The 24,559-nt window shown below is 40.3% G+C and overlaps 1 protein-coding gene across 3 annotated transcripts in view; it reads right to left on the bottom strand.

Moving 5' to 3' along the window:
• Nucleotides 1–549: 549 nt before the first annotated feature.
• CLCC1 (chloride channel CLIC like 1) overlaps nt 550–24,559 on the bottom strand; it is a 75,422-nt gene continuing 51,412 nt past the window's right edge. For all 3 annotated transcript variants that reach the window (XM_089691279.1, XM_089691281.1, XM_089691280.1), the window contains exons 8-13: nt 22,472–22,562; nt 21,440–21,537; nt 14,581–14,727; nt 10,133–10,390; nt 8,665–8,976; nt 550–1,258 (exon numbers count right to left, since the gene is read on the bottom strand). In XM_089691279.1, coding sequence (XP_089547405.1) covers nt 1,007–1,258; nt 8,665–8,976; nt 10,133–10,390; nt 14,581–14,727; nt 21,440–21,537; nt 22,472–22,562 — 1,158 coding nt within the window. In that variant the 3' untranslated portion in view covers nt 550–1,006. The remainder of the gene's footprint in view (nt 1,259–8,664; nt 8,977–10,132; nt 10,391–14,580; nt 14,728–21,439; nt 21,538–22,471; nt 22,563–24,559) is intronic.

Genomic DNA, 24,559 nt, shown 5'->3' on the forward strand with positions numbered 1-24,559 from the left:
AAAGCTGACCATACACAGTGTAGCCTTAGGCAGGCCATAGATTATGCTATTTTCTTTCCTTCAACCATGGGCTGGGAAAAACACAATGATTATTGCTAGCAGGTATAGCTGTTAATTAGTCAATAATTGCAAATCAAAAATCAGAAGTGCGGTTGTACCCAAACTGATCTATGGATCAACTTTGGTACAATCGGCCTGCCCATAAATGGACTGAATCTTGGCCGGTTCCTGCTGAACCAGCTGATATTCAATCCATCTATGGCCAGCTTAATTGTATGCTATTTTTTTTATATCTGCTAACAATCATGAAGTATACAGGCTTGCATGATGGTACAATCTAAATGGACTGTTAGGTGCTCATATTACATAGCTTTGGTAAAAGCGACTGTAAAACTAAATTGTAATCTGTATTTTCAGCTTTCTCCAATAAATGTTTTATAACACTCTAAATATTATGTGTGCATTGTGAGCAATAGATTAAAGGTGAAAACCTATGGTCAGCGTTTTCTGACTGTAAGTGGCAAAGAAGCAGAAATAGAACAAACTGGATAACTCAAATAAAACACATTTTAATGAATAAAAATGAATAAAATGCACTTACAATAAAAATAAGTGCACCGTCCAACAACCAGTCAATCACAGAGAAGCGGGATTCTACTTTAGTTACCAGGAGGAGGGACAGAATGCAGATGTCAAACATCTGATGGCTATTTTAACTGGATTATTTCATCTAGTATCTGCTATAAATGACATTTGCAGGGGCTGGAAACTGTTGGGATTACACAAATGTCTGTTCCAATTAGAGAGATTACCCTTGTTTACCCTGTGGGCTATAGTACAGAAAGGTCTCCACTTTAATATGAAACATTTAAGTTTATGGTTAGAAACAACCACAGAACAAATGGTGCAGCGAGTGGGCCGGTGAACTGAAAGAAGCCTAAGGCTCAAGAAATTTCATCTGTCATCAAGTGCTTCTTAACCATATCTGGATCTTGACTTTTTGGTCTCACACACGGTTTTGCTCTAATGGTACAATAGTTTGCTTTACAGACATGTCATCTTGTAACCTTTCTTGTTCAAGTATCACAAAACTGAAAGATTCTGGCTGTTCCTCATTTTCAGGATTTGTATATAAATCTTCCACAACTAAGTGACTGTTTTCGACAAGCCCTTGGGGTCCATCTTCTTTTATTAGTTGCTGATCCTTTTCTTCCTCTGTAGATTCATTTTTTACTTTGACTTTTCCAGTGGACTGCCTCTATAAAGTTAAGATTTATAAATTATTTTACTACATTACAATGACAAGTTGCAATCACAGAAATTTAAAGGAAATCTGCAACCAGTACATGGCCTAGTGAAAAAAAAACTCTGTTAGAACATTCCTGATCTATTGGTAAAATGTCTCTTAAAACCCGCCCAAATTTAGGTACGCCCACACTCCTAGCCCTCTCACAATGTCATGCTTGGTGTAGGAGTGACTCAGGCTTCATGCACACAACAGCTTACAAATGGCTGCTTCTACAGGAGTTTTGCCTGTAGAAGCAGCTCAGTGTTATCCTATGTGTCCATGCACATTAGGACAATTAGAGGCATATTTTAAGCTCTACATTTAGAGGCAGGAAAAAAAACCCTTCTGGTTTGCGTTTTTGATTGGAGCTTTCTGGTAGAAAAAAACTCTGCTAAACTCTCCCAAACTTGTCTAAACTGTGTGCAAAAACGCTCTAGATCTGCGTCTTTTTCTGCCAAGGGAGCTGGCGGTTTTTTTTTTTTTAAGCCAAGTGTGTATGGAGCCTTCTAGTCAGGTCAAAACACATTCACAAGAGTAGTAGATGGTCTAGACCCCTATGTAAAAACAGACTTTTAGAAAGTCAGTATTTAAAGGGGGCATCATCAACGGAGCAGGAAGATTGCTGGAGCTGTCAAAATAGGAGCAGGCAATTTATGGTTCCTGTTATAAAGTGGCTATGTTACTTTGCTTCATAAACATACGTAGTTATAGGGTCTAATATGCATATTCACACGTAGCAAAAAAAAAAGTGTCCTTCCTTGTCAGTGTTAGGCTGGGCCATACAGATGGCCTAAACTACATTTATAAATGTTCCCTCCCCCCACCTGCTAACTATCCTGCTTAACCTGTGTACAAAAGATATGTATATTTACCAATTTTTAGTCCACTCTGATCTGGTCATGTGACCATCAAAGCTCTAGTTTCCCCCCCTGCGTCAGTGAGAGGTGGCTGCAGGGGAGAGGAGGGAACACCAACGCTGACTGGCATGTGGGAGGCCATGAGTGACACCATGGCTCCTGAAATTCCTAGCCAATGACAAGCGCCTCCTCCCCTGCAGCCGCAGCTCAATGACAGGGGATCATGTTACCAGGCCGGAGCAGACTAAAAATAAGTATATATACACATCTTTTTTTCACAGGTTAAGTAGGATAAGTAGCAGGAGGGGCGAGGGAACATTTCAAAGTATAGTAACATTAGGCTAGAATTTTATTTTAAGCTCTGTGCAGACTTCTGTGAAAACCAGTGTGCGGTTGTCTTAGTTATAAGGGAAACCCTAACTTTCATTACAGGACATAAAATAAAGTATGAAAGTTTCAGTACCCAAACATCTCTAGAATGTTTCTACTTTTAGCGCAGCAGATCACATATTCTGTGCTTTTTACATCTGTACTTATACAATATTTACATTTTCACTATGGGCCTGTTTATCTGGTGAATATTTTGTCAAAACCTAAATCACATGTCAAGAAAAAAAACCCAAACATTTAGTACGTCTCTGTGATAAATGCACATTTTTTGGATTTCGAACAGCATTTTGTCAGCCCGCCTAACGCATTTCCAAAACATTACAAAGAATACAAACCTCATCCCCCACCTCCATAAGGACCCTTTCAAACGGGTGGACCGGTCGGGTCGGCTTGTCAGTTTTTTAGGTGGACCCAATCAGACCATCCATTGCCCTTTATGGAGCCGCGGATGTAAAACAGACATGTGTCTGTGTACATCTGTCGACATCTGATCCGCTAAAAACATATGCAGACCTGTTCCAAATCCGTCTAGTGGATCGAATGATAGTCGGATGTAAACGGAGAGGCGGTCTGCTTACATCCAACTGCCCATAGAGGAAAGTGGGTTGAGTCTGTGTTTGTTCCACATATACAGAGTGGGGATAATTGTACACATTCCGCCCTGAGGAGGTAGATCTGGCGGAGTCTGCCTTTGTGAAAGGGGCCTAACACTTCTTCTCTACAATTAGTCAGCACAAGAAGTAGTCAGATCACAAGATTTCTGGTACAGCCAATAGGTATTTTTTTCACTCATCAAACAGACAAAAAAAACATTCAATAGTGTACTTAGCAGAAGAAGAGGGAGTAAATAGAATAGACGTTAATTGTTAGTCTTACATACACACACTTTAAAGGGCTAGTTCACCTTTAGGGACATTTTCCACAAAACACCCATACTCTGCAGCATCCCAAGCACATTACTATCCACTTCACTGCTTTTAAAACAAACCTTCTCCTTTGTCATTCCATACCTGAAGGTCACACATGTCATTCAATACCTGAAGGTCAAACATGACCTATCTGCAAAAAAGCTCTCCCTCTGTAGCTATAAGACGTCAGGGAGGGAGAGCTCAAGCACTGTGCATGCATGCTCTGAACAAGCAAGCCACTGCACTAGATCCTTCAGTGTAGGGAGGGAGCCTGTAACATCCTACCATTTAAGCCAGCGATAGGTGGATTGAAATTCGTCTGTTTCAGCAGGAACTGGCAAAATTTCAATCCATCTATAGGCATACTGGCTGTATTGAAGTCGATCTATTGATCAACTTCAGTACAATTAGCCTGTCGGGGTTTTTTCGTGCAATCACTGTAATATTTTTTTCTGTTTATGAAGATTGTTAAATTATGTTTCTCACACAAAACATAGCAAATTATCTGCAACTTTTTTCTTCAATTCTGCACAATTTGTTTTATGCTACACTGGAGAAAAAGAAACTGAGGAAAAATGAAAAAACTGAAATAATGGTAATAAAGAAGAATGCAAAAAATATCAGCTGAAAAATAATATCTAAGGGGTGGAAGGTGTTCATTAGGGCAGATTAGAGTTAATGAAGGGTTAATAAAGTGTTAGTTATATATTTTATTATAATTGACACACCTGAAAAATCTGCTTCTTGGAATACAGTACAGTACAGTACACATAGATGACTGGGTTATATATGCTGTAACCTAGCAAACAGAACCATTAGAACCCACATATAACCCCTTCCACAGACAGTTATCCTCAGTTTTTTTTTTTTTTCTTTTAGCAAACAATGAACGATAAACAAGACAGATGGGAGGGCCCTGTACTGTACTCAAAGAAATGAATTTTACAGGTAAGTCAAAAATCTTTTTTCCTTGATTGTACAGGTCACAGGCTTAGTTGTAGATGACTGGGACTGGCAACAGGCCCACAAAAAACACAAGGGTAGAAGATTCAAAACACAGCTGATGCAGCACCTTATAGCCAAAGCAAGCATCATCAGAGGCTTGAACATCCACCTGGTAAAACTGATGCCTGATACTGAAAAGTCCAAGAAACTCCCACAGATCTAGTCCTAGTGGAGTTGACCTTAACAGGAAAGTGAGGACTTTATTCTGCAGGGAATAGGCTTAACAATGACCTGACAAATCCATCCAGCGATGGTGGAATATGAAGCAGGATGTTCCCCGTGAGAGCCTTAAGGAAGAATAAAAGGAATCTGAAAGGGATGTACGGTAAATCAAGCTGTATCAGCTTACCAGTCAGCTACAGCCTCCAAGCAGTGAAAATAGACCACTCTAGGGTGCTTAGGAGCCAGACGGAAGGATAGCAGGAAGACATCCTGGTTACGGTGAAAGGAGGAGTCCACCTTGGGCAGAAAGGAAGTCTTAGGACAAGCTTAGCCTTGTGGAACAAAAAGGAAAGGTTCCTTACAAAACAATGTTGCCAACTATGATACTCGCCAAGTGGAAATGATGGCAACAAGAAAAAAAACACCTTGCGAGTGAGCTTAGATAAAGGAACATCCTGGTTAGAGGTTGGAATGGAATGCCTTTGCAGAGCCGCAAATACCAGATTGAGATCCCATGACATCACCACAGAGTGTCTGGGAGTAGATAAATAAGCAACTCCCTGCACAAAGACTTGGGCTACAATACAAAAATCTGCTCCATAGCGCCACTCACTTTCCTAGACAGTGCTGCACAGACAGTGTATGCACAATTATTACTGAGCTAGTTCCAAAAACACCCAAAAGGGAAGGATAGGGATGGCCAGGGGACACAAAAAGGTAATAGATATAAAGAAACTGGCCCATTACTCACCAACCAGCAGGACAACAGGACTGCAATATTTAAAGAGGAATTGCGACACCCCAGCTTCACTCGCTCTAGAGGGGCATACCCCCGAAAAGGGTCCTCAGAGACTGGATAATACTTTTATACATTGCCACTGCCCTGGATCTGTGTACCACTCGACATGTTGCACAAGTGCCAAAGTGAGGCATCTAACACAGGAACAAGAGCCCGTAGAGACTTACAGGCTGGCCCTGCAACTTCCATCTCTTAAGCGGGGTTTGGGAATGGTCCCAGTTGCATGCCTAATTTACTAATAGTCATAAAGGTGGGAGGATAGCTAGGTATGAGCAAGAATCCAGACAGGAGATAATGTTCAGAAAAAAAGTAATTTCCCTAAATAGAAATAAAGTGTCCATCACCATGGACACATGTAAAAAACTGAGGATAACCGTCAGTGGAAGGGGTTACATGAGCGTCCTATCAGTTCTGTTTGTCATTGTTGAGTCAACTGAAGGTAACAGCATATAACCCAGTCGTCTATGACTAAGCCTGCATTCTGCACTATATTATCAAGAAAAATGTTTTGTTTTTGTTTTGTTTAATTATAATGCTTCTGTAACTGATATCACATGCTACATAAGAATGAAATAGTAAATAGAATGTAACAATTGTGAGGCTGCAAATATGTGTATACGTGGCTGTAGAAGGTTAACATTTAGGCACCCCCAAACATTAAGGCTGGGTTCAAACATTTCTGTTTGCACTTTTGTTTTGACCAACGCACATTAATGCAGTGTACACATGTGACAAATATGAACTATCACCATTCAAGTAGACCTCCAAGAAAATAAAAAATTATATTTAGAAGTCAGATTGGACCAGATACAGTGTGAGCTTTAACCTTCTAGGCACTGCTGCTACAAGTTCCTAGCTTGTACACGGATAACAGGGGGTCATTCACTTGCCACTTTGTCCATTTGGAAAATATCTTGTATTATTGTCAGGGTACACAAGGTGTTTTTGTGATTGGACAAAGTGGTGGAGAGGAGGGAAGGATGAATGTCATGATCTACTCTAGTCCAATCACAGAACACTTTTTATTCATTAAAAAGAATACAATACATCTTCTTAATAGACAAGGTGCCAACTGCTGGCAACAAAAGTGAGTACACCCCTAAGTGAAAATGTCCAATTGGGCCCAATTATCCATTTCCCTCCCCGGTGTCATGTGACTTGTTAGTGTTACAAGGTCTCAGGTGTGAATTGGGAGCAGGTGTGCTAAATTTGGTGTTATCGCTCTCACTCTCTCATACTGGTCATGGGAAGTTCAACATGGCACCTCATGGCAAAGAACTCTCTGAGGATCTGAAAAAAAGAATTGTTGCTCTACATAAAGATGGCCTTGGCTATAAGAAGATTACAAAGACCCTGAAACTGAGCTGCAGCATGGTGGCCAAGACCATACAGCGGTTTAACAGGACAGGTTCCACTCAGAACAAGCCTCGCCACGGTCGACCAAAGAAGTTGAGTGCACGTGCTCAGCGTCATATCCAGAGGTTGTCTTTGGGAAATGGACATAGAGTGCTGCCAGCATTGCTGCAGAGGTTGAAGGCGTGGGGGGTCAGCCTGTCAGTGCTCAGACCATGCTGCATCAAATTGGTCTGCATGACTGTCGTCCCAGAAGGAAGCCTCTTCTAAAGATGATGCACAAGAAAGCCCACAAACAGTTTGCTGAAGATGATGTCAAGCGTGTGTAGTGGCAACCAGGTGAGGAGTACAAAGACAAGTGTGTCTTGCCTACAGTCAAGCATGGTGGTGGGAGTGTCATGGTCTTCATGAGTTCTGCCGGCACTGGGGAGCTACAGTTCTGGGGAACCATGAATGCCAACATGTATTGTGGCATACTGAAGCAGAGCATGATCCCCTCCCTTCAGAGACTGGGCCGCAGGGCAGTATTCCAACATAATAACGACCCCAAACACACCTCCAATATGACCACTACCTTGCTAAAGAAGCTGAGGGTAAAGGTAATAGACTGGCCAAGCATGTCTTCAGATCTAAACCCTATTGAGCATCTGTGGGGCATCCTCAAACGGAAGGTGGAGGAGTGCAAGGTCTCTAACATCCACCAGCTCCGTTATGTTGTCATGGAGGAGTGGAAGAGGAATCCAGTGGCCACCTGTAAAGCTCTGGTGAACTCCATGACCAAGAGGGTTAAGGCAGTACTGGAAAATAACGGTAGCCATACAAAAAATTGACACTTTGAGCCTAATTTGGACATTTTCACTTAGGGGTGTACTCACTTTTGTTACCAGTGGTTTAGACATTAATGGCTGTGTGTTGAGTTATTTTGAGAGGACAGCAAATTTACACTGTTATACAAGCTGTACACTCACTACTTTACATTGTAGCAAAGTGTCATTTCTTCAGTGTTGTCACATGAAAAGATATAATAAAATATTTACAAACATGTGAGGGGTGTACTCACTTCTGTGAGATACTGTAAATAAATCTAGTATGGTCTACATTTATCAATAACATTTTACTATTTGATTTAGTAATAACTTTAACCTCTTAATTAAATAGATACTTCTAAACAAATGCAGGTTTTTAAGAAATTTTCTTAAATAATTAATTTAGCTATAGTATAGGGAAGATATTGACTAGCTCCATATGAAAAGTGTTTTAATCCACGTTGCATGATTTTGCTTTCAATGAGGCTGTGCTGGTTCTCAGGGTAGTCTAAATCGGGGAAAATGTCACAATGGAGCTACAATCATGTTGAAGAAAAACATGATCTTTCACGAGCTGTCATTCTCAATAAGAGATCTACTGGTCTGTAAGGCCCTGTTCACACCTGGTCATTTTTGTTTTCTTAACTCCGAGCTCTAAAATACGCTGCATCCAAAATCCCATGTTGACTGTTCACAAATGAGCACTCAGGAGCCTGTAGCTCAACAACTGAAGCTCCAGGAGCTATATGAGGTACTTTGCAAGCAGATTTGGGCATTTTTGGCTCATTAAACGTCAACCTAAAATTCCCAAATTGAGCATCTTTGAGGGTTTCTCCAGAAGTTTTTGCAAAGTGTATTTCCTTTCACTAGTGTTTTTCATTGGCTAAAATAAAAGTGCCTGAGGCTTGAATACAAATGTTAAATGCTTCTGATATGTTTTTTAAACGCTTGAATACGCTCACAAAAATGCTCAAAAATACCCTTAAATAAAAATACATGAAAATCACAATGCTCAGGTGTGAATGTAGCCTTATACAGAAATCCTTCCTGCAAAATACACACAACTGCATATGTTTAATAAGATGAAGGCACTTACTATGTTCTCTATTGTCTCTCCATCTGGTAACCGATTTTCTATATTGTCAACATGACTGCCAGAGAAATCTTGGTGAGTATGTGTTATTTTATTAAGAGGTTCATTGTCTTCCCACTGACCCTGGGATCCAAGAGGGATGTCTTCCAGAAGTTCCCTCACTGGCTGTTGACTTCGAGGTCTCTGGTCTAAAGAATCATCTTTATTCTGCAGCTGTCCAGAAGGCTCATCCTTTATATGTTGGCCAATGATTCTTTTCCTTAGAGCCACTTTTTTCTTTTGTGGTTGCTCAGTAGCAGAGATCCATTCTACAAACTAAAGATGAATTTGTATTAACTGTTATGTGGTGTTTGCAAAATACAGTAATATTATTTCAGTAAGACATGAGACTGCTGATAAAAAAAAAAAAGACTTAATTTTATGTTTTTATATTTCATAATTTTTTTTTTTTTTTCATGTACTAGCAAAAGCATGCCCATTCATCAAAGGCCTAATTTAGGCTGAATTATTTTTGGCCTTTGAGTGATGCACCATCTAGCATGCATTACAGAGGACAGAGGGAAGAAAGAGAAGGTGGAACTCCAGCTGAACATGGACTAAGGGTCATAGAGGAGGAGGAGTAGAAGATGTACATGGCAGGGAGTGAAGTGTAGATATGCAGGAGCTGACCATAGAACATTGGGAAAGGTAAACAAAGTAGAGTACTAGGTGATTGAAGTAGAAATATAGCGCAGACAAAGTGTGAACTGATTAAGTACTAGCTTGTCAAATTGAAAGCAGAATGTAGATGAATAGGGAGGGACAGAGCACGAGTTAATCAAGTACTGAAGGGCATGAAAGAGAGGGGATAACATAAATCATCGTGGAAGGGGAGAAGAAGTAAAAAGCGGCATGTGATTGTGGAAATGGTCTTGTATTGGCTTAGCAGACTGTATGAAATATCAGTTGGCATTTAAAATCTTCTTGGGACTTTATTTACACTATGGCAGCCAGGAGACAACATACCGCATAAAAAAAATAGCATTATGGAGAACAGGAGCATAAAATAACAGATGCTGGAACAAGCAGCAGCCACATAGCAGTCATAGGGAGCGTAATGCTGAATGATGCAGACGGAACTGTGGAAAAAGAATGAGTGCAGAGTGGACAAGTATACACATGACAAGTGTACAGCGCAGGCAACAACGTTTAATATACATTGATCAGCCATGACCAACATTGATTATCTTGTTACAATGGCACCTGAATGTGGGTGGAATATATTAGGTTGCAACTGAACAGGTTCCTGGAGTGGATGTGTTGAAATCAGAAAAAAATGGGTATGTGGGGATATACAGTAAGGACAACCATTTAGGTTAGTCTAAAGGGGTAGCAATTGATCTGTAAATGATCAGCATTGTTTGGATTGTTTAATGTGAAACCCTGATCCATTGATCCAGTCTACTAAAGGAAAATAATTTATACTTTTTACCTCTGGCTGGCGATTACTGAAATCTGTCAAATCCTGGGGGGGCAAGGCCTCTGGTCTACGATTTGAAACATCCATGTGATCGTCAGCATGCCGTGGTTGGATTGGCTGTGGATTATTGTGGAAGCGACCATCACCGCCTTCAATATACTGATCATGTCTCTGTGGATTTGGGGGGGGCAGTCTCTCTCTGTCTCCATCATAATTTCTCGGTAACAGACTTAGATGATGAACATTTGTGCCAAACCCATAACAAAACACCTGTTGATATAATTGTTATTAATATGGAAGCAGAAAATGTTAAAAGGCAAAGTGTGCCCTTAAAAATCAATTATATTAAAACTTTAAGTTCTCTCTCAAATACTGTATTTTCCACTCCATAAGACGCCCTTTTTTCCCCAAAAAAGGGGGGGGGGGAATGTCAGTGTGTCTTATGGAGTGAATATGCAGCGGACGATCCGGTATTCCCGCCGCCACTGCGTCAGAATACAGGGCCGGCAGCTCGGCTATTCTCTACAGCAGAACCTTACCTGTTCCTGGGTCCAGCTCTGTACAGTCTTCCGGCGCATCTTTAGTGTGGATACCCGGCTGTGATAACCGGGTGCCCACAATAAAGGGAGAACAACTCTGCGGAAGTGGGAGCGGGTACCTGTCAAATTCAGGTACCCACTCCCCAAAGGTCCGCAGTCTCTTGGTCATCCCATGTACTGTCTGCGGCCTCTTGGTCATCCCCTGTACTGTCTGCAGCCTCTTGGTCATCCCCTGTACTGTCTGCACTCTCTTGGTCATCCCCTGTACTGTCTGCACTCTCTTGGTCATCCCCTGTACTGTCTGCACTCTCTTGGTCATCCCCTGTACTGTCTGCAGTCTCTTGGTCTTCCCCTGTACTGTCTGCAGTCTCTGGCCATCTCCTGTACTGTGTCCGCAGTCTCTGGCCATCTCCTGTACTGTGTCCGCAGTCTCTGGCCATCTCCTGTACTGTGTCCGCAGTCTCTGGTCATCTCCTGTACTGTGTCCGCAGTCTCTGGTCATCTCCTGTACTGTGTCCGCAGTCTCTGGTCATCTCCTGTACTGTGTCCGCAGTCTCTGGTCATCTCCTGTACTGTGTCCGCAGTCTCTGGTCATCTCCTGTACTGTGTCCGCAGTCTCTGGTCATCTCCTGTACTGTGTCCGCAGTCTCTGGTCATCTCCTGTACTGTGTCCGCAGTCTCTGGTCATCTCCTGTACTGTGTCCGCAGTCTCTGGTCATCTCCTGTACTGTGTCCGCAGTCTCTGGTCATCTCCTGTACTGTGTCCGCAGTCTCTGGTCATCTCCTGTACTGTGTCCGCAGTCTCTGGTCATCTCCTGTACTGTGTCCGCAGTCTCTGGTCATCTCCTGTACCGTGTCCGCAGTCTCTGGTCATCTCCTGTACTGTGTCCGCAGTCTCTGGTCATCTCCTGTACTGTGTCCGCAGTCTCTGGTCATCTCCTGTACTGTGTCCGCAGTCTCTGGTCATCTCCTGTACTGTGTCCGCAGTCTCTGGTCATCTCCTGTACTGTGTCCGCAGTCTCTGGTCATCTCCTGTACTGTGTCCGCAGTCTCTGGTCATCCCCTGTACTGTGTCCGCAGTCTCTGGTCATCCCCTGTACTGTGTCCGCAGTCTTTGGTCATCTCCTGTACTGTGTCCGCAGTCTCTGGTCATCCCCTGTACTGTGTCCGCAGTCTTTGGTCATCTCCTGTACTGTGTCCGCAGTCTCTGGTCATCTCCTGTATTGTGTCGGCAGTCTCTGGTCATCTTCTGTAGTATGTCTGCAGTCTCTGGTCATCTCCTGTACTGTGTCCGCAGTCTCTGGTCATCTCCTGTACTATTTATTTATATAAACTATTATCCCTGCGCCAACAGATTCCCACAGGTTCTATACTGCTGCTGTGCACTGTGCAAAAAACACAAACCACAATAAATAATGAATAAACCAGCACAAACATAGACCTCTACACACAATCAATACATAAAGTGCATCATAAAAGATATAAATAAAATTAATAATAATAAAAATCAATACAAATTAATAATGAAAGTCCACAGAAAACACCAAAAAGATTTTTGTCCGTGAAATATATATATATATATATATATATATATATATATATCAAGTGAAAAATTATCAAGTGAAAAAAATCTCAAGTTAAAAAATCAAGTGACTTTCTTCTTTCCCAAAGACTCTTCAAATACACCAAAAAAACTTTCACCTTCCACCCGTGAAACCAACATCAAATACACTCACCAGATTTAGGTGAATGGGACACTTTTTAGGGATTTAAGGGATCCTAATACCCTCTTTGCTGTTCACTCTAAAGGGATCTTCCACGATACAAATAGACTCCACCGTTAAACCAGAGAGAAAAAAACTTACATAGTGTAATATTGCCACTTAAAATCGTTATTCAGACTAAGGATTATTACCACTCACATTTAATTCTCTTTCAAAAGGCATGTTTATTTAAAACCAGCATCTTCCAGACCAATAATGAACACTGTTTTTGCCTCCTCAGGACTCTCACATCCCAGCTCAGGATACAGCAGCAGTAGTATACAGAGAGAGACTTTCCACAGATCCCAGAAAATGGCCGCTGGAACGCACCGCTCGGCGTGCGTTCCACTCACCGGAAGTGACGGCAGACGTACGGGGTATAGACCGGAAATGCGTCAACGTGTTTCGTACCTCCCTCAGGGCGTTTTCAAGACCTATGTATTTATGTATTGATTGTGTGTAGAGGTCTATGTTTGCGCTGGTTTATTCATTATTTATCTCCTGTAGTATGTCCGCAGTCTCTGGTCATCTCCTGTACTATGTCTGAAGTTTCTGGTCATTTCCTGTACTATGTCTGCAGTCCATTGGTTCACAATATTTTTTTTCTTGTTTTCCTCCTCTAAAACCTAGGTGCGTCTTATGGTCAGGTGCGTCTTATGGAGCGAAAAATACGGTAAATGGAAAGCTTTATTTGCCAAAAACTCCTTTTCTGTGTCCCCTTTCTTTGACCTTGTAATAAGGTCCCTAAGTGTTTGGCTAATAAAATTAACATATCTTGTGGTGTCTGCTGTTATGTAAGAATTGCACATGTAAAACCTTAAAATGGAATATAATTTCAATTTCTCTGGCTTATTTTTTTTAACCAAAGATATATTCTCACTTAACATCTGGATCACTGGATAATAAACTTAAGCAATATGTTCTTCCATTACTTGTTGTGCCAGAGCAAATGTACCTCTTTTACACAGACTGCCTAGCACAATATAGTGAAGTCAGCGATATCCATATAAATATAAAACCAACAGCTGTGTGGAATGGATATAGATATACTGAATACCCTCAAAAAATAAAAAAGAAATGACAGCGCTAAATAATTAAATATGTGAACAATTATAATCCACTATATAAACTTGTGTGCAATAATAATGTGTCCATAAAGAAAATGTGTATAAATAGAAATGTGTAAAAATAAAAAGTTCTTCCACTGAGGTTCTGCAACCTAAAGTGCAAACACCTCATATGGAACATCAAATGAACAAAGTGAACAGTCCTGGGGGCCTTTTTCATAAAACTCCACAGTGCAAACAGAAATCACCTGTAGTGTCTTGCCTCCACCAATAGGAAGGTTGTACATGCACCACAAGGTTTTGCTGTCTATCAATTGAATAGCAATATGAGCTTGTTACATAGTATCCCACATGTTCTCTCTCTCTCTCTCCAAAGAAGTTCTCTTGTTGGTGGTGGTTCCGTGAGAATATGAGTGCTGATATTGACCCCTGAGGAGTTAGAGGAGTCCAACTTTGGAGAGGGAGAGAGCTCATGAGGGATACTTTGTAACAAGCTAATATTGCTGTTCTATCCCTAGGAAGATTGCACACTCACCACAACATTTTGCTGTCTGTTGGTGGACGCAAGACAGGATGGGTGATTTCTGACTGTACGGTGACATTTTATGAAAAGACACAGGGACTATTCACGTTGTTCATTTAATGTTCCATATGAGGTGCTTGCACTTTAGGTTGCAGGACCTCAGTGGAGGAACTTATTATTTTACGCATTTATAATTATACAAGTTTTCTTTTTGGACACATTGTTATTGTGCACAAGTTTATATGGTGGATTATAATTATTCACATATGTAATTATTGAGCGCTGCAACCACTTTTTAATTTTTTTATTACAGACTGCCTAGTGCTGCACTGCAAGGGTGTTTTAAAACCCTATCTTGGCCTTAGTTATGCTTCCAGACTGTATGACTATGCTGTTGCTAGGGATCAAATTCAAGGTCCCAGATCAGGTATTGGAAAAAATGTGTTCCATTGCTGGCCTTCTTAAAGAGAGTACAAAACTGCATGGTAGCCAATACCATCAAATCCCTCTGCCAAATAAAGGAGACACAAGTATACCCCTTAAATTATAGGAAAATTACCACACTTACCAGTAAAAGCAGTACTATAGCAATTAGTATTATTGGCTGGTAAAACAAGGGCATCTCTGCTAACAAAGCATGAAAGAACTCTCCAATCCCTTTACCTATATGCTTTAAAGGTTCTGTTATGAAGTTGGTGAAAGTGACAGCAAAAGCCTGCAAACAAACGATAAACAAAAAAAAAATCAACAAGTCCAACATATTTTCCTGTTTTAAATTTAAATACATACCAAGATGAGTCTACAGTGTCTGCTATGGGTAATATCTATCCTACACGAATGTTTCATAGGCCACTGCAAGGGTAGTCTTTTAATAATTAGATTTAAAGTGTCTGTAAACTGTTGAAATGCAAAATGAACAAATAATATCCTATAATATATAGTATATACTATATCATATAAAATGTATGTACCTCAAGTTATAGCACATAATGTGGATTCTGGTCACTTTCTCCTTACTCTAAAGTTTGCATGTGTTATTTCTGGAAGTTTTCTTTGACACCAGGCAATCCATAGTGATGCTCCCCCACCACCTTAGCACACAGCAGGTCATTGGCAGCCTCACAGTACATTCTCTCCACTCAGGTTTCAGATTCTGCTCAGCTCTCTACTCTGTGCTGTGGAATGGATGACTGCCAAAGTCATGCCCTCTGCCTCCTGGAAACTGTGAAATACCATTTCATCTGTGTACTCTAGAGGGCTCTGAAGAAAAAAGTGCTGCCACTAAAGGGGTACAGGTTATAAGGGAGGATTTGTATTCTCATTGTTTATCATCTGATTCTAGTTATTTCAGTGGGCGTATGCAAACATTTACTACCAATTTAAAAAAATTGCAGGTAAAAGGGAAGAAAAATCAAGTATTTTAAATGCTTACCTACAGTGATTCCCCTTTTCGCAAGTGTTTATTCACTTGCAAAAGGTACTTTGAACTTGCTAGAAAATGTAATGACTCAATTCCCTAGCACAGTCCCCTCCTGCCTTGCAGGTCATAGCCCTCTCCTCTTCAGGGAATGTTGAAGTACTTTAAACAGTCTGGTGACTAGTTAAATAAAACTGGGAAAGTGTGTTCAAAATGGAAGTTGAAAAACTCTGCATTAAGTGAGGAAGTGATGGGGAAAGTTCATATTCTCTTATTAAAATTGTTTCACAATATCCAAGAGTTGAAATTCTAAGCCTGGTTACCTTAGTTGACTTCATATAAAAGGAATGTCATTACAAACTGATAAAGTACTTCAAAGGTAATGTTGCTTTCAAGGGTGATTGGTCATTTCCTTACACACCAGTATATCACAGCCAAAACTTGTAATAGTTGAGTCTAGTACCAGGGCGATAATGCACTTGGGACTGATCATCTGTGCCACGCCATATAAGGCGATGTTTTCATAATTTTTTTTTTCTCCCTTAATGGTTTTATGTTGCAAACATTGTACGTGTGTGTGTATGTATATATATATATATATATATATACACATACATACATACACACACATATATATATATATATATATATATACACACACACACACACACACACACACACACACACACACACACACACACATACATACATACATACACACACAGCGAGGTCCATCAAGACATGAGGGAGCAAGTTTGGGGCCAGCCTTAGATTGTTAGTTGTTTCTAGCCGGCTAGATTCCACCGTTCATACAAATTGAGGTGGAACATTGTATTTTGGAAGCCTAATAGGCACAGTTGGTTGGGGGAATCCATGTTAGATGAATTTGGTGCCCTAACCAAAAGTATATGACAAAAATAAATTGGTACTATATAAAATAAGAACTGCAAATTCAGACACCAAGGTCTACCTACCGAATCATTTATTAGAAAATCTGTATATTGATGTTGGCTTCATGATTCAATTGACTGTGTTTCATATATCTTGGCGACATACAGGGGTTTTCCCACAAGTGTGAAGTTTTCGTTAAAGTTTTCTAAGATCACGTTTCTATTTGTACACTGTATAACTGTTATTTACTTTGATGGTTACTATGCATCAGTGAGTGTGAAGATAGAAGATATAGTCCAATACCAACAGCTCCCTTTTGCATTCTGAAAAAGCCCTATGAATGTGGGACAAAGCGTGTTGACGTTAACAGAGCACGTCACCCCCCACCTCTGTAGTCCCTGTCAGATGGGGATGCATGCCAGTTCATACTTGCAGCCACGGGATCCCACAGCTCTGAAAGAGCAGACAAGCATTTGACAGCAGTATTGGTTCTAGAAGAGTGGCAGAAAGGAGACCTCACTTTACTTATCGGGCAAGCCTAAGATGAGACCACAGATGTCTAGAATGAAGCATTGCCAGGCCTGTTCAATCAGTATTGTGCTCCACTTTTGCCCAGTTTTCATGGACTGATACATACAGCTGGGGGCTCAGTTTAGGAGACACAGTGGCGGTAGTTGTGCCCATGTTGGAGCAGCATGTGAACATTACAATGGTTCAGTCAACTTTCTGATTGAACATTGTACTCAGGTGTACTGACACTCTGTACTTATGGACATGATCATCTTATCTACCACTCAAAACATGTCCAATCCAGCTACCAGTTTCCAGTACAGTCACTGCGTCAATTCCAAAAAGCACAAGTGCCGCCCAGGCAAAGTTTTGGACCAAATGCAATTTTTATTAGTGGGACTATACTCTGTTCCACCATGTGTTACATGCATAATTGTGCTGAACCCATTCAGGAAACAGATACCCCTGCTTACAGGTTTTTGTATATTCTGGATATATTTGCATATAAAAACCCCCTTTTTTTTACAATTTTTCTATAAATGATTTGGTAGGTAAAAGATGGTGTCTCAATTCACAGTTCTTTCTTTATACAGTAGACTTTGTATTATGAAAACAGCGGCTGCAGCCACTGATCAAGATAGTATTTTCAGCATGTCCCTTTGACTTCTGTCCAGTGGGGGTGGACACACATTGAAATTTGGCTGGTCCCTGCTGAACTGGCTCCATTATAATCAGTGTATGGCCAGCTTAAGCAAAAAAAAAAAAAAAAAAAAAAATCTATGTCACCTTCTTGTTCCCAGGCTGCTATTGGATACTGCAGGAGTAGCAGCAGCCTGATTAGCTCAGAAGGATGCTCTCTCTCCTGTTAGCAATTATTTGTCAGTCAATTCACAAGTTGCACACCTCATTGGCTACTAGTGCTACCCCTCTCTCTCGGTTATACTGTACAGGGGGATTTCAAAAGGCTGAAATCAAGACATATTCAGATACATTAATTGCACTTATAAATAAATGTCATTATTGTTTAATGATTATACAACAGGTCATTTTATATCTGCCTGGAGGTCAGCTTTACCCTGATGGTTGAATTAATATTTTCAAGAAACTGAGAAAAATATTTAGACATTTGTTTTGGGTAAGATATATATGGCAGTGTGTTACAGAGCAATGGCTACTGGCGACTTTACTAATCAAATCATTTTCCAGTACAGAGCAATGGATAGTGGTGATCTGAAACACTTACAATGTTTTCAGCACAAATATTAGTTGGACGGAGGTACTTGGGAGGTGACATAATTTCCTAACAGAACTAGAGAAGGAATCCAACCACTGGATGAAAGATTACAAGGCCTAGTGTTGCCTTGCAGTGCCTTTAGAAGAGACATTCCTATCTACCCTATCCCAGGAGAAATAGTCTATATAGTTTGAATAACAAATATGTTTACTAAAACAGTATGTAAACCCAACATTTCATATTCCTGATATGTGCCTGATGTACCATGTACTTGTATGACACAGTATCCTGTTCTCTTTGTATTGCTTCTTTTGTGTGAAATACCTGGTGTTCCTGCCAGTCCCTCTGCTTTACTAATAAAAACTGACTACACTAGGCATGACAGCACAGCATGGTCAGTTTTCTAGTTGTGCTGAGAACTCAGCTTGCTCTCCTACAATGATTAGACTTCTGCTGACATGCTCCCTTCACAGGCATTCACTGGGAAGATCAATGTACTTCTGCTTCTCCTCCCCTAGCTCTCTGAGCTCCTTATGCAGCTAAGAATAGAGGGTATGTGATCATTTATAAAAAAAAAAAAAGGGGAAAAAGGTATTTATAATGTTTTTATATGTATGCACAAATGTTTTGCCTTTCATTTCTATTTTAAACTGAATGGGTTGTTTTACAAGGTGAGGGTTCCTATATAATTTAAAAGACAAATTCCATGTATGGATATTTTTACATAGTTACATTGGTCCAGCTTGGACCAATGTAACTATGCAGATACCATTGCTGTGGGATCCCTCCAGGAGCTGCAAATCACTGTAGTAGACCCTGCTACTACAGTGATCTTCACTAGCTTCTGGGGCCTATGCCGAGCACGCCCTGCTGCATTGTTAAACACAGGAAGTTGCCTGCTTGGTACAGGTGCCATTCAGAGAATGATTTCCATTTTCTGCAAACCATTCCCCGATTGGACGAGATGGAGAGCATGACATCAATGCCCTACCTCTCCACCTCATCCAATGAGAGAACATTCACTGATAGATGATAGAATACAAAGCAATCTCTAAATGGCGCCTGTGCCGAGCAGGTATCTGCCTGTGTTTACAATGCAGCAAGTCATGCTCAGCATTGAACCTGGAAGCTATTGGAGAGTACTGTAGTAGCAGTGGTGCCTGTGCTGATTTCCAGCTTCAGAGGGATCCCACAGATATGGTATATGCATTGCTACATAGTTACATTGTTCCAGCTTGAACCAAATAGCTATATCTGGAAGTCTTCTTTAAGCACCCTACACGCAATTATCACTGCTGGTTTTGTGTAACAGAATAATGGAAGGATTGGCTCTAATTTTGCTTTTTTAATTTTTCCTTCAAGTTATTCTAGATATAATTTGATTGCTGTAATATTATACATGCCTGGCTCTGATAGGAAAGTAGTTAGGGATCTTCTATTGTACTTTGTAAAGAAAAATATTTTTGTCTACTAAAGGTATTTAAATATTCATTGACTACTTTTTTTTAGAAATCACTGCACAGAATCTAAAGTTAAAACATGCAACAAAGACACTGGAACATTTCCTATTATAACTGAGATTTCTCAGGTGGATATTAGAATGGCTGCCAAACCCACTTAGTCAAAAAATAAAGCTCAATACAAAGGTACAAATTTACAAAAAGGTTTATTACAATCCTTACAATGTACATAATTTACCTTCTCCGGGAATGCCAATCATTAGTAATTTTACAGACAGTTTGTAAAAATCAGTGATTTTTTCAACTGTCTGTAAATATTAGGGGCTGATAATTATAAATATAATTTTTTGCAAAATTTACAAAAAAAGGCTCAGTCAGTAAATTTTCCATGTTTTGTCAGAAAAAATGCTGCAGGAGGTGCGCAACACATGTCTTCTCTCAACATAACCACACGTACACTGTAAAGATATTTTATCTATCAAAGTTGTCTTGGGTTTTTAAAAATGTACAGTAAGTTTTCCCATTTTAATAAATGCATTTGCATTTTGTTGTCCTTAAAACAATTCTGCCAATAATGTGTGATTTAGGACCATTAGCACTGTTTCAGTAAGGTTCACACTGAGACTGGTTGTAGATGACTGCTCCTTACACTATTTTAATTATTTAGATAATCAGACTACTGTTAGGAATAAATACAAAAGTGAAAAACAATTATCATGGCATCCTGGCTGTATCCCAGAAAGCATGAGTATTGTAAGGAGCCAGTGCCTTTTACTGATGCCAATTATTGTGCATCTAGGGCAGTGGTGGCAAACCTAAGGCACGCCAGCCGCAGTGGACACGCAGAGCCCTCTCTGTCAGCATGTGAGCCAAGTAGCCCCAGTGCACATAGGGGCCATGCGCATGCTCGAAAAGGAGTAGCGATGCCAGGCAATGACATCATGAGCCGCGATTCATTAGCTGGTTGTGAAACTTGCCCCCTTGTGCTGGTGGTCAGTGGAAGCTCTGTTATTGTGTTTTTCTTTTAGGACAAAAGATGTTAATGTATGGGTTTTTTTTTTTCTAAACTAAAACCTCAGTACTCAGGTTTAATTGCAGTGTTGACACTGATATTAATAAGTGGGTTTTGGGTTGCAGTTTGGGCACTCGGTCTCTAAAAGGTTTGCCATCACTGATCTAGAGAGACCCTAGATTAATGGAGCATTCTTTATATAAGGTCTTTACCATCCAAGACAAAAAGGCCAATGTGTCCCCCTCCCAACCCATATGGTGTGAACTACTTCAGCAGGAAATGTTACAGGCTCTGCCTTTTTGCACCCCAATCCCGCTGAAGTGCCCAAGGTAGTCACTAATTCTACCTACCCCTTTTCCAGGCCCTGTACCAAGGCCTACCCTCTCTATCAAAAATGGTAATTACAATGCCAGAACCTCTGCTGACCACTATGGCACTAGATTTCTGTATTTTGGGGTGCAGAGTTGAGTCATTATTTACATATGTAACAAGAGGATTGTGGTTTTAAATCCATTATACAAGCTATATTCATGCCGACTATAGAGTACAGAAGAACCCATCTGAAGTATCCATTCATTAGTGTACATTTAGTAAATTTGTTTATCCAAGAATTTTAATATTTAGAGCTTTTTCAGAAAGTCCCTGGCACTCCTCCTGCGCAGTCAGTATGCATTTGGGTCCATGCACCCTCTCTTGCATGCCTATCAAATTTTAACATGAAACTGTGCACATGCAGTCACTGCGTCTGCATCCACTTCCATAGGTTGCAGTTCAGGGCAGATGTAAACACAAAAAAATATGATCATGCATGCAGAAAGAGTGCCAGAGCATGTCTCAATATGCCCTTAGTCTGGAATTATAACAACTAAGTTAAGTCATAGAACAGCAAAAATCAAAGCTTACTTTGGTTGGTGGGACCAGAAGTATTGGGTTTACCATTAAAGCTTTAAAATATTCCTCACATGGATCATTCTGGAAAGATGATGAACTTTTCCACCACTCTTCAAAAGATCAAAAGCATTTTAAATAAAAATAACAGAATAGACAGTGTAACAAAGTAGGGAAACACAAGAGAATTTTCAAAGGGTAATCCTGATAAAACTTTTCAGCTATAGGTTAAGGTTCAAGTGACAAGTCTATTTGTTAAGGCCACCATTGACATTAGATACACAGGCATAATCTGACCACGTTTAGGCATCTACCTATACCTAGCACTACCTTTAAAATAAATGGTCACCCTGTACAACTGTTAAAATGCAGCATATGGAGTGGTGCAGATTAGGCTTGCTGTTGCACCTTTTGGCACTGGCTGATGCTAGCCATACACTTGTTAATTTTCCGCATTCAGCCCTGCAAGCTAAACAAGAGAAATTGGTTTCCCCTATCCACAGTAAACAGCATGGGTGGCGGACTGTGCACTGCAGGTTGTTATATTCAGACAGCCACAAAACTAGAAGCTGACCAAGCACCTAAAAAGGGAATGCATTTGATTGGATTCAGTCACTGTTTGACTCCACCCAGCTCAACAAACTTCAATTGAAACATCTAAAAAAGCCAGGTGTAGCAAAGAGGGCCATCCACACCTTGAATTTCAGCTGATTCAGCAGGAATCATCCAAAACTCAAGCCAAATATAGCTAGTATTATCAAGGGGAAAACAATAGTAATTTGGACAAGATTTCTCAACCTGTCTGATTGCTTCTCCCCTGAACAAACCTCTGCTGGCAGCATCAGCAAATGCCCAATTGGTATTAGATTGTCTCACCCAGACTGGGAGGACTTGACATCTAATATCAATGGCAGCCTTTACTATATACATTATGTACACGTGGAACTGCATTGAAAAGAAATAATACAGTACATTGGCTATAGACATGAAAAGGTATTTAAATAAGAATGTAAAATCTACCATTCAAAAGAAAGTCAGTTATCTTACCAAGCAAATTTCCTGACCAAGTCATCTGCTTGCCACAGGAGTGATCATTTTCTATTTTTATTAATTTCGCCTGCCGTTCAGCAAAGGCATCCTAATAAAAAGAAATATATGAGTATTTATAGAAAATCAACACAAAAATATTTGCATGCCAAATTCAATTAAATACCCAACAACTGATATTAAAGTTGAATAACAGACAATTTTGTAAGTTAATTTGGTGTTAATCCAGAAAGTGTCTACAACTGAGCTTTGGATAATAATCGTAAATAAAACAGCAATTGCATTCAACAAGTGAAATCAATCACCCCTATGCAGTTAGGCTAAATACAGACAGTTCACTTAATTCAACACCATGTAATGCACTACATTCAAAGCACACACAGTCCAATACACAGGGTCAGGAGGCAGTATAATTGTACTTCCTAAAACTTGTTACCTTTCTACTCCTTGAATCAACAGTCACATTCAAATTTTCAAAGTAGATGATTGGTGGCTGGGAAAATCTATTAGAACTGACTAGTTTCTTTAGCATTAGACCTGTTGTATGCATACATTCACATTTCCCCATGTTTTATCCCTTTAAATCCCCGGGGTTAATTGTAAAGTTAACTGCTTCTTACCTGGTATGGTAATTTGAGCTTACCATACCTTACCTGGTATGGCAAGTTGAATAGCAAACTCACCCAGCCAGTGAATCCAGCGCAGTCTGGGTGTGATTCACTGAAAGCCACCACACTCCTTGCCACCAATTTCTTTGTGGTATCAGCAGGATACAGGTTGTCTCTTCTAGGTCCTAGCAGCTGGCCTCCTGATGACGCTCACTGTGCATGCACAGTGGTTTCTACACAGCTTGGAAGCCTCCTTGGATGTAGGTATCTCAGGAGGCTTCAGGCAGAGAAGAACATCATTCTGGCTTAGGCCATAAATACAGAAGCGCTCCACAAAAAAAATAATTGCCCCCTATAAAAACTTTTTTTGTTGATAATTGCAGAAAGGGGGAGGGGGTAGGAGTACATTTAAATACAGTTTAAAAAATGAGTGAAGTTCCTCTTTAAGCATCTTGTAAATACACAAAAGTAAAACTGTTTATGTGCCAGAACTATAGAATGCTCCTACATTCCTTTTTGAAATTACAACACAGTTCTTAATTCCCAAGCACGTGTTGTCAGCCCATCCTAGTTTATTTATAATAGATTACAAAGAAAACGGACCTTTCATTTGCTCACCCTCCTTGTGTAGAGCCAAGAGCCAGAGAGCTTAAGAAGCATTCAACTCAGCAGATTTGCTGGTCTCCCCTCTGCTGAATGAGCATGAGGTGACATGTATTGTGTCACTTCCAGGTTCAGAGCAGTCATTCCCCAGCTGCTGTGACCAGGGAAGGAACTGATCAAGCACCCCCTGATGTCTCTTTAATATCTTCAGCCATGAACGTGCATTTATTTTATTTAGCCAGCTCCCCACTGCCATGTAAAAGTAATCCAGGTGGCTGTATAGTAACCCAATCACTTTTACGGTGAGGACGGTGTGGCTTTCCTCCCCCCTTTTCATATACCCCCATATGTTAAGGGAGATTTTGGGCAATTTTATAGCCAAAAATTCAGATTTTAATATGTGCCAATGTTTTATCTCTTTCTCAAATCTTTGGCAGTTAATTTGTATCTTTTTTTTCTTTCGACCCTGTTGACTATTTGCAACAAAACATTTGATGGTTCTGTGATCACGTCCCAATTTATTAGCAATTTCAAGAGTACTGCATTCTTCTGAAAGACTTCTTTTTACAATTTTTGACTTTTCAGTCAGTTAAATCTCGTTTTTGGCCCATTTTGCCACAGGAAAAGAAGCTACCTAATAAGTATGCAGACGTTGATATAGAGTGTTGATCTCTTTAGGCCACACCCTCACTCATAACACAAATACACATCACCTGATATGCTTAAATCCAAAAAGCATTCAAGTTTGTACAGCTTGGTGTTCTGCTCAGTGGATTTAAGTTGAGAGTGTAGTACACTACACTATAAGACTTTTTCTATTGTCGATGGTTTTCTGTGAGTCCCACGGGCTAAGAGAGTGTTTGAAGAGCTATTGTTA

Source organism: Staurois parvus, unplaced genomic scaffold, assembly GCF_062004578.1.
Source record: "Staurois parvus isolate SC_StPar_1 unplaced genomic scaffold, SC_StPar_1.0 ptg000560l, whole genome shotgun sequence".
Classification (NCBI taxonomy): domain Eukaryota; kingdom Metazoa; phylum Chordata; class Amphibia; order Anura; family Ranidae; genus Staurois; species Staurois parvus.